This window comes from Lampetra planeri, chromosome 1 (genome assembly GCF_965212315.1).
Source record: "Lampetra planeri chromosome 1, kcLamPlan1.2.h2, whole genome shotgun sequence".
NCBI lineage: Eukaryota > Metazoa > Chordata > Hyperoartia > Petromyzontiformes > Petromyzontidae > Lampetra > Lampetra planeri.
Window position 1 is genome coordinate 826,237 of NC_136107.1, and position 10,458 is coordinate 836,694.

Here is a 10,458-nt window from a genome sequence, read left to right on the forward strand (position 1 = left end):
GAGAGTGGTGGAGGCCACGTGGCTGATGGTGCTGTACCTCCAGCTCGGTGAACGCCGTCTTTTTCACCAGATGATCCAGCAGCTCTTCGTTGGAGCAGCTCAATCGCGGTCGTCAAGGGTAACACATCAACCGGGGTACGAGCCGCATCGTTCCACACGTGCTTGGGCTCACGGCTACCCGCTGCTGCCGCCGCCACCACCGCCACTGCCACCGCCACTATGCGGCGGAGTAAGTGTGGAAACACGAGGGTCGCAGGCCAAGCAACCGAGTCGTTTACTTATCTGATCAACCCGATTAGGACGCTCGTATCAAGGCCGGCCAGGTGGTTCGGCGGCGAGGGCGAGCGGCTTGCAAACGGACGGACGCGAGTTCCAGTCCCAGTTGCTGGTTGGATCAACGGTGGTTATCCTATCAGGCCATGGGAACGTGGAATCTCCTCCACTGGCTCAACGGGAGATGAGCACCAATGCCTCAATGCTCATTTGAGCAGGAAAAATAACATTTTATATTTTTAGGAAAAATCACATTCGATATTTTTTGACCTATTATGGCCGAAATATTAAGACGAAAATGCCACACATCGTGTCGCCCACTGACTCTCTCCCAAATCTTTACGATCCATCGATGCTTTCGTGTTCACCGCTGGACCCAAGCGAAAGCGTGGATACAGCTCGGTGATGAGGATGAGCTTGCGGTCGGTCTGGAAGGCGTCGTGGAGTCGCGTGACGCGATCGTGGTCGAGCAGGGAGAGCACGCGCAGCTCGCGCTCCGCGTCCGCCTGCTTCCTGTCGTGGCACGACAGGAACTTGGCGGCGTAGGGATTCCCCGTGCCCCTCTCCACCACGAGCTTCACCACCGCAAATGAGCCCCTGCCGGGTCGAGGAGGAGGTGGAGGTGGCGGTGGAGGCGATGGTGGTGGTTAGGGTGGTTGCGGTTGAGATGGCGGTGGTGGAATTGCGTGGGTTCACAACCTTTTTTGTTGCCACAAAGAATGTACCGACTTCGATCAGAGCCAGGTCTCCCTGTGCGAGGCCACCACCGTTATCAGATTTAATTTGACCTCCGCAGTGTCAATGATCTATGCTCTGGTGAACGTTTAAATTCAAGAGTGAATAACAATAACGAAAACAATAATAATGTGTGCGTAAAGATGAAAGGAGTTGACCTGCCGATCTCCTCCCTGACGACGTAGTAATCCGTAAGATTTCTGATCTTCCTCATGAGCTCCTGCTCGTCCGCCACCATCTCGCCCTTGGCTACCGACATCGCAACAGAGGATCAGGAACATTTGAGAGATCAGCACGATGGTCATTTCCCACATACTCATTTTCCCAATCGAATCTTTAACTGACGAGAACCCCCACCGTAGCAGAACAATAGTGTAGGCCAGAAAACCACGAGTTTCAAAAAGCACGCAGAATCGTGTAAAAAAAAGTGCACGTAATGCACAAAGGCCTTTGTACACATTTCTGTGCGTGTGTGTGTTTTAAACACATTTTCTCTGCAATTAGCTTTTTGGGAATGCGCTAAAAGGAGCACGGCGTTTGATGCCGCGGGGGAATCGTCGTACCCTTGGGGACGGAGAGCTCGGCCTTGCACGTCTGCTCCCCAGCCACGTTCCTGGCGACGCACGCGTACACGCCGCGGTCGCTCTCCGTCACGTCGCGCAGCACCAGCGAGCACGCGGCCGCGTCGTACGCAAACGAGACGCGGCCGCTCTCCGCCAGCAGCGCGTCGTCCTGGGCAGAGCGGTGACGGTCGGCAAATGAAGATCACTTTTGTTTTTTCCCACCCCCAACGTTATTGGTGCTGTCGGCGTCGTGTCACGACAGCGAGCCCTCGTGTCAGAGGATGGCCCGTGGAAGCGGATACCGTAGAACGACCTCTGACAGTACCGTTAATTGCACGACAAGTTATGGCGATATATTTAACTTCCAGGGCTGCAACGTGTCAAATTAGGTGTAGATGGAAATATATCCATTGCAATACTGGGCTCAAAGTATCAACTCTACACTGCTGCTTTGCACTTTGACCACTGAGCCACCTGGCCACCTCGAGAATGATTTAAAATTGGATATATCATTTTATTTTTTTATTTTATTTTACAAGAATGTGTTTATCTGATTTTAAAGTTGCAATGCAGATATAGAGTCACGGAATGGAATGACGAAAAAGTAATAAAAAAAAAAATCTCACTTGAAATATTAAGTTCTCTTTCCAAGCCTTATGTTTTGCAAGCCGTGTTGGAATCGCTCATCGCAGGAGCGCGAGAGGCAGCGGCCGCTAGCGGAGGCCTTTTTCATCCAGCAGTGGATTAACTCGATGATGACGATTGTGACGATGGCGAAGCTGCCTTACTGATCGTATCATATCAATAGAAGTTTCTTCTGATTTGTTTAGCATTTTAACCCATAACAGTATTGTAAATGTTACACGACGTGTACTATGTTGGCTGGATGATTAAATAACTATGAACAAAACAATGTTTCCTCGGGCAGTGTTTGTACCTTAAACCAGAGGATGTCGGGCGTTGGCTTCCCGTCCACCACCACGGTGAAGCTGCACGTGCCGCCTGGCCTCACTTGCACGTCCTCCATGATGTCCTCAAATTTCGGTGGATCTGAGGAGGGTCACGGGGAGTAACGCGCGCGTCAGAGCAGTCCTTCCCGCGACCTTCCTCTCTCGACCCGCTGGACCAGCGGCAACTCTCCACACCGATTTTCGCTGACCGCCCCTGCGCCTATAAATAATTTTTCAATATTAACAGTACTACAGAAGTATGCTAATTACAAAGCCATACAAATGTGTAACTTGCTTTGTATAGATTCATCTAAATAGTTGTGCAAGAAAATGATTTGGTGTCGTGCGAAAAGAATTGTAGCGCTTCCCACAGCCCCGCGAAGCACCTGGGAAGTCCGTGGACCACAGGATGGGAACCAATGGGTTGGAGGCTATACACGAGATACGGCCATCGCTAACCTAAGTAGGATGAAGAGGACGATGATGATGACGACGATGAGTGCAGGAGGAGCCTCTGATTGTCGGCACGTGGTGGGCCATTACATTACATCCACCATCAGCATCAACAAAAAAGGAAGGCCTGTCCATCACCACCACCACCACCATGACCACGGCCGCTAGCAAGAAGTCAGGTGAATGTGTGGCAGAGACTCTGCCGCCCGCGTGTCTCCCCCCGCCCGCGCCGGCACCTGCGAGCTGCAAGCGCGTGGCGCAGCGGTCCTCCCCGTGGTCGTTGCTGGCCACGCACACGTACTCGCCCAGGTGCGCGCGGCCCAGCGCGGGGATCTGCAGCAGGTAGCGGTCCTCCTCCTGCACGCGCACGCTGTAGCCGCCCGCGTGCAGCCGCACCGCCTCACCGTCCCTGCGGGCGTCCACGGAAGGTTCCGTGCGACCAGAGGACGGTGTCGCAATCCGTCCACATCACAATCGTACTGCTGATCGGAAAAAAAATTCTACGTGCACGGTTCATCACCACGTAAAACTAAAACGAAACTAGTTTTTATTTTACCAGGCAAGGCCCACTGACCAGCTACATAGCTCTTTTTCAGAAGCGACCTGGCCACAAATGATAGCTCAACCAAGTGGCTTATCGCGTGGAAATTTATAGCGGCCATATACTCTAAACGCGTGTTGATTCTAATTGTGGAGGGAAAAACTGGAGAACCCGGAGAAAAATCCACACGACCACAGGGAGGACACGCAAACTCCAAATATACAGCAGCAGGCGTCAGGGTTGGGATCGAACCCACGACCTCCTGTATACCAGGCGAGGTAGTTAACATCTCGCCCACCGTGGCGCCCAAGTTTCCTGGCTGGTTGCTGGCTGGACTCCTCTCCGCCACCCCAACAGTGACTCTGTCGTTGTTGGTGGCTGTGGGCCGTTGCCACCGAAACTAGCTGGGTAACTGGCTAAATGGGGTTTTCCGTGTAACAAACACTGAATGGACTTGAGTGGGTGGATGACGTAGTTCACAAGACGTACTGTATATATAGATAGATGGGGATACCGAAGAGGTGGGACTGGAATAGAAGACTGACGTGGTTCATGTAAAATTTGTGTAACTTTTCAATTCTTGCTCCTAAGAATGTAATCTTATGTCGCCAGAATCTTTAAATCCTAGAAAGGATTTAATTACGTAAAAAAACGTAAGTTTTAGTGCTCCAAGTACAGGATTGTGAGAAGAGCATGCAAATGCCAGCTGTCTCGTATACTCCATTGCATAGAAACGGGTTCTCTGCAAGTTTAAGTCGTAATAACAATAACAACAAATATTTGAATAAAATGGAACATCTTTCTCTGCTCTCCGTTGCGTTGTCTTGTCGTACCGCACGTTGGTCGGCGCGATGTCCTACGTTTGGTCCACGTTTGGCTTCTGGAAGTGAATTTCTGATTTGTTGAGCCAGGCAGCTCGCAGAGCTCATGGAGCTCCCGGCACATGGAGTGAAACGTCGGACATTGCGCCGAACAACGGCAGCACAACCGCGAAAGCCTACGCACGAGTGTACGCCTTTGTCTTCTCTGAAAATATACAGATACTTTTTCCATTTTAGACTGTAAGCATCAGTATAACATCTATATGTGTACTTGGCAAGATGGCAGACGTGGTGAGCAAAAATCACCTCTGTTGGCTAATTTAATGCGTCGTCAGTGAAGCTGCCAAAAAAAGCGATTGGGAAAACAGCCCAAATATTCCTGGCAATTGCTCTGTCGAATAATAATTTAGCCATCTACTTTTATTCCAGCACGCCTTGCCAAAGGTGTCAGGTCTCGGTTTCAGGAGGGTTCCATATTGGGGACGTTTGGCCAATGCAACGTTTCCACGATCGTTCACAATCCAAGCGTGGGCCAAGCATTTACTCTCCCAAGCTTTTCCCGGCGGGCATTTGAGGAAGGAGTCGGCTTCAGTGATGTGGGGATTGATAACCAAACCCAATTCAACTCCTGAAGTCGCCCACAGCAGCAGCACACTTGGCGAGGACTCGAGCGATCAATTTGCTCGACACGCAGCCCAACCCGAAAGAAAAAAACCATGCTCGCCGAGACTTTTTACTCCCGAACGACGAGCCGGCGGGGTCACGGCACAAAAATCCCTGTGGTGACAACGCGGCCGCGTGGCGCACCTGGTCCACGAGACGGAGGCGCGCACGTGGTTGAGCGTGTAGCCGATGCTGACGAGCCCGTTCTCGACGCCGTAAACCGGCTCCGGCTTCTCCAGGAACCGCGGGGGCTCCTCCAGGAACGGGGCTGAGGACACACGGATTCGCAAGCCAACGCGTATTGCAACGTCCTCCCCCGCCTCAGCGTTCTCTATATTTTGTTTGCGGTTGCTTGCAAAATTCTCATTCGGCCTACTCGTTGTTTCGCTTTTTGATTTCGCAAAGGGCACCACACGTGCGTCTATAAGTCAGGGACAATGATAGCGACGGTAACTCGGATCGGAGCGTGGGGTTAAGTCGTGGAACCCAATCCGCGATGCGTGGAGATCCGTGGGCATCGTTGGGGGTTTGTAAAAGGCAAGGCGGGTCTGGGTTACACGTCAGCATCTCCGCACAGCCCCCTTACTCGAGGTTATGACAATACTCCGATGCTCCGAACCCGCAGCTTACGGTAATTTATTTCCCGAATTATTGTGCACATTATAAATTGCATCACTATTATAATCGCGATAGAGCACAAGGTTACCCAATTATAGATACCCAACTAAAATAACAGCGATCGACGACAGAGAAACAACGGCGGTCGGCGGTGTCCAAAAACACGTGGAGAGCCACTGAGCTGCACGAGCTCGCTCGCTACGCGTTTCAATCACGTGTTCACGAGCGTCACAAGAGGGGGGGCACCGCGCTGACGAGGGACGCGCCACGCCCACCGTGATGCGGCAGCGTGACGGGCGCCGTGGGCCGCGACGGCTGCCCCGAGCACTTTGGGGTGACGCACGACACGCGGAAGGAGTGAGCGATCCCGGGCGGCAGACCCTCCAGCGTCACGCCGGCGTCGCCCACGTTCGACTCGAGGACGCTCCAGTCCCCGCGGCCCTCGGCTTGGCACTCCACGGTGTAGGTCAACGCCGCGGGCTCTGCGAGGACGACGCGGCGGGTCGGCGAGGGCAAACGGGGGGCGGCCGCGATGCTTCGTGCCCGCACAGATTGCGTGAATTTTGTCGCTTGCACGGAGTTTTCTCCATACCTTTGAGCCTGAATTCTATAGTCTGTTCTTGCGTACGGCAGCAATGTGGGCGGCAGCTAAGTGTCAATGTCGAGGTCTGCTGGCCACGAGAGGGCTTCGGAAGGGAGTTTGTGTAGTTCTACTCTTTGTCCGTTGAAGTCGTGCGGAATAAATGCGAGTCTGAACGTGACATTCATACACGATTGGATTTAGTTGTAAATAGTTTATTTTCACACGTCTCATTGGACGCGTGTACCGGGAGCGTAGCATTGATGATGCATGGTTACACACCGAGCGGCACCTCTTTGATGTGATGCAGGAGTATTGTGTGCTAAGAATTAAACTGTTGGGTTTGTGCTTTTTTTTTTATTTACAGCTACAGGTTTAGTTGCTATGACTCATTACTACTTAAAGTCGTTACTCAACCAGTTCGTCTTTTAAAATCTCTAGTTCTGTGAATTGCTTGATAAGGGGCCGTCCATAAATGACGTCACGCGATTTAGGATGATTTTTACCCCCCCCCCCTCGTCACACGGCGTCACAAAAAGTCAAACCCCCCCTCAAATATGATGTCACAAAGCTCTGCCCCCCCCAAAACCATATTTCCATTTTGAAAATAAACCATGCTTCAAATCGCTTTAAACTATTGTCATTGTAGTGCATATTTAATGTGGCGCTGCACTCTGATGTAGGAGTGTTGTTATAACAATTAGTGTTGTTATAACAATTCTATATTTATTTAAAGTTGCGCATTTTGATGTGACGTCACATTTTTCAAACTCCCCCCCCCCCCTCGTCACACATCGTCACAAATGTCTGACCCCCCCCCCTAGGTGCGTGACGTCATTTATGGACGGCCCCTAAAGCATCGCGCAAGGTTGTTGTTACCTAGCGACGGGTGGATCTTCTTGGGTGCGTGCCAGGAGAGCACCACCGCTCGGCTCGTGACGCTCTCCACGAGGGGCACCACTTCTGGGAGCTCTGCACTCAGCTCTGAGCCACGAGACAAAGACAAAGATCCCCCCTGTAGCCTCAATAGACCGTTGGGGGCAAGTGCTGTTAGTGAACACATTTGAAGGCCGGCACAGCACACGAGGGGGTGGGTGGCCTGCACCACGCCCGATCGCCTTTGACACACTGCACCAGGTACTCATTTGAGGCTGAATCGATCTAGGGGAGGCCCAGGACCGGTTCAGATAATCGTCACCGGTGTTGGCCGTGAGCGGGAGTGGAACTCGGGTCGCCGGGCTCGTAGCGCAGCGTAGCGCTAATCGCTGCACCACCGCTCCCCACACGACCGCTCGAAGCCACACACACAGATGATAATTGGCATGGCCTTCAGTATCAACAGTTAGACTCTTGCCCTGTTCACTTGGCATAATTCACACACTGATTCTACACCAGCGGCGGTATTGTCATGGTTCGTGCATTGCGCTGCACACTTCAGTTTGATTCCCAGCCATGGCTAACATCACCTGCACCGAGCAGCAGGGTGGAGTACGGCCAATCACAACGACAATGGCACGAGGAGTCCTGAGTCCAGCAGGGGGCTGGCAAAGCGCCGGACACGATCGCGACGTCTGAAGCGTTGACGTCGGGCGTTCGAAGGCCCGTTGGGCCACCCACCGCGGACGTAGAGATGCGCGTAGGCGGTGGCCTTGCCCACTCTGTTGGAGATGACGCACTTGTACACCCCGCCGCTGGCCGGCTCGGCAGCGCGGAAGACGAGGCGCGAGACGTCCCTGCCTGCGGACGCAGGGGCCGGGAGAGAGCGGGCAAAGATGCTGAGAGCGCAGGGGCCAGGACCAGAGCACACGGCCCGCGTCCAATCTCAGCACGTCTCAGAGAGAGGCTAAGCGGGGACGAGCCTGGATAGCGCTCGGATGGGCGACCGTCGCGCGCAAAACAGGCGGCGTAGGCTGCTGCAGGGTCACGTCGTCAGCGGATGGGCGGTCACGCAAAACCCGCTGTTGTACTGTACTATGCCCCAACTTCTACACTCCCCGCCTTCAACAAACCCGCACTGACCAGCATGGTGACGTATGGTCAAATGACCCTCACGACCCACATTGATATGGGGAGGCCCGTCATCCAGCAGTGGACCCACGAAAAGGGATGTACTGTGGATGTGCGTAGGCCACGAATTGGCGCTCACAAACACTTTTGGTGTTCACGGTTTTTGCTGTACAGCTCTCTGGTGGGATCTTGGGCTATACGTGCACCGTTCATCACCACGTACAACTAAATGAAACTTGTTTTTATTTTACCAGGTAAAGCCCACTGAGCACTAAAGCTCTTTTTCATAAGTGACCTGGACACAAATAATATCTCAACAAAATTTATAGCAGCCAAATACTCTAAAACGCGTGTTGGTTATAAATGTGGAAGGAAAAACTGGAGGACTGGGGGAAAAAATCCACGTGACCATGGGGAGAGAGACACGCACACTACAAATATACAGCAGCAGGCATCAGGGTCGGAAGCAAACCCACGACCTCCTGCATACCAGGCGAGGTCGTTAACAACTCGCCACTGTGACGTGGACGTGACGTCGCGACGCGTACACGACGCGCACGGCACGCGGGACATGCGTTCGCGCGAGGAGCACGACACTGACCGTCCTCCATGACCACGCCGCTGGACGGCTCGACACGCTGACCCTGGCGGAACCAGGTGACGGCCGGCCTGGGGTGGCCGGACACGAAGCACTCGAACGTGGCCGTGGCGCCCTCGGCCACCTCGAGGTCCAGCAGCGGCCGAGCGAAATCGGGCAGCACCCCCAACTCCGGGTCCGACTCCCTCTCCTCCGGGATCCGCCCCAGGTTCGTCCTTTCGGAAAAGCCCACGGTGACTCAGTTTAATAAAGCGCCTTTCAAACTGGTAATCTCAAAGCGCTGTACACCAGAGGTTAAATATATATACAGTGCATAAAACAAAACACTGACACGGCAGTAAAAACCCAATCACAATCATGGCGTGGGGAGCCCCCACTTTAATTTGTAATTACTATCCAGCAGTGGAGAGACCGCGGGCTGTAACACTGTAGGTGCAGCGATGCCGCCGCTGGTGTCGCTTACTCGCCGTGCTCGTCGCCGTCAGCGTCTGCAGGCAGCTCCGGGGCGGTGGCGGCCGGGACGGTGGCGGCGGCCGGGACGGCACCCTCCTCCCACGCCGCCTCCGCTGGACATCGCAAACCACCGCAACCGGCGTCAGTGAAACGTTGACGCGCGCACACGGCGCAACAAACACGTCGTTTATTTGTGGAAAACCACGATCGGGTTCTGATAAATCTCGCCAAATGACATTAGCCGTGGCCAGGAATCAAACTCAGGTGGGCGAGTTCATTGTTGCGCTCACCACCTCCGATGAGCACGATTGACTACGTACTGTGCGAAAGAAGTTCAGCATACAGTACAGCTGCTTTGGGGTCTCCGCAAGGACCTCTGTAATTTTTTGTGAAAGCGCTGAGTACAGTGTAAGTGTGGATCGACACACCTCTGTCGCACGCACAGGTGAGCGGCCGGTCAAGACGCAGGGCCTCACCTGTGACCTCCAGGCGGGCCTGGCACTGCCGCGTGCCGGCCGTGTTCACGGCCCGGCAGCTGTAGGTGCCGGCGTCCGGTGCCGCCACCCGGAGCACGGAGAGCGAGGAGACGGAGCGCGCCTCCTCGCAGAGGTGGTGCCGAGCGTCCTCGTGGATCCACACGTTGTCCTTGTACCTTACGTTTAGGAGACATTTAAAATCCATGTCAGCGGCCTTCAGAAGGCTGTAACTCTCACAGTGCTTGAGCCGGAAGCCACTCAGTCATGATTGCTGTCTGGTTTGCCATCTTCTGTCATCTAAATCCTCTTTCGTGAGTGGTTGGAATGTGGGAAGAGGGAATCGCACTCACGGCCCCACACAGATGTAATGAAGACATTTGCTGCAAAGCCATCTCAATGTTTGTGTGATCCACCAACTCTTGCCTCCGAAATTCTGTGTTACAGGTGTGTGTGCCTGCACAGGGCTCTATAACATACCGATAAAGATACAATTACAGTCTTCAACCAACCACTCGTTCAGGGCATCAGGCACTCATGCCGTTGTCGTGGCGACACTGTGTTTCACAAATGAGTAAAGCCTGCCAGTTTACATGAACGAGTTTACGAGTTAGGAATATTCATTTATTGGCCTTAGGTTGCTCGACATGAGCACGGACGCTCTAAGTGGAGGTGCGTGAGCCGCGGTGAGCGTGTCGCTGCCGCTGCCCGCTTGCGCGTCTCTCACCAC

The 10,458-nt window shown here is 53.6% G+C and overlaps 1 protein-coding gene across 1 annotated transcript in view; it reads right to left on the reverse strand.

The window, feature by feature from the left end:
- Positions 1-9,936, reverse strand: part of LOC144723080 (uncharacterized) — a 51,538-nt gene extending 41,602 nt beyond the window's left edge. Inside the window, exons 1-13 of the mRNA XM_078601652.1 lie at positions 9,732-9,936; positions 9,266-9,368; positions 8,806-9,017; positions 7,815-7,934; positions 7,077-7,181; positions 5,893-6,099; positions 5,144-5,267; positions 3,211-3,383; positions 2,509-2,621; positions 1,572-1,740; positions 1,167-1,257; positions 670-870; positions 38-98 (exon numbers count right to left, since the gene is read on the reverse strand). Coding sequence (XP_078457778.1) covers positions 38-98; positions 670-870; positions 1,167-1,257; positions 1,572-1,740; positions 2,509-2,621; positions 3,211-3,383; positions 5,144-5,267; positions 5,893-6,099; positions 7,077-7,181; positions 7,815-7,934; positions 8,806-9,017; positions 9,266-9,368; positions 9,732-9,936 — 1,884 coding nt within the window. The remainder of the gene's footprint in view (positions 1-37; positions 99-669; positions 871-1,166; positions 1,258-1,571; positions 1,741-2,508; positions 2,622-3,210; positions 3,384-5,143; positions 5,268-5,892; positions 6,100-7,076; positions 7,182-7,814; positions 7,935-8,805; positions 9,018-9,265; positions 9,369-9,731) is intronic.
- Between the last annotated feature and the right edge of the window lie 522 nt (positions 9,937-10,458).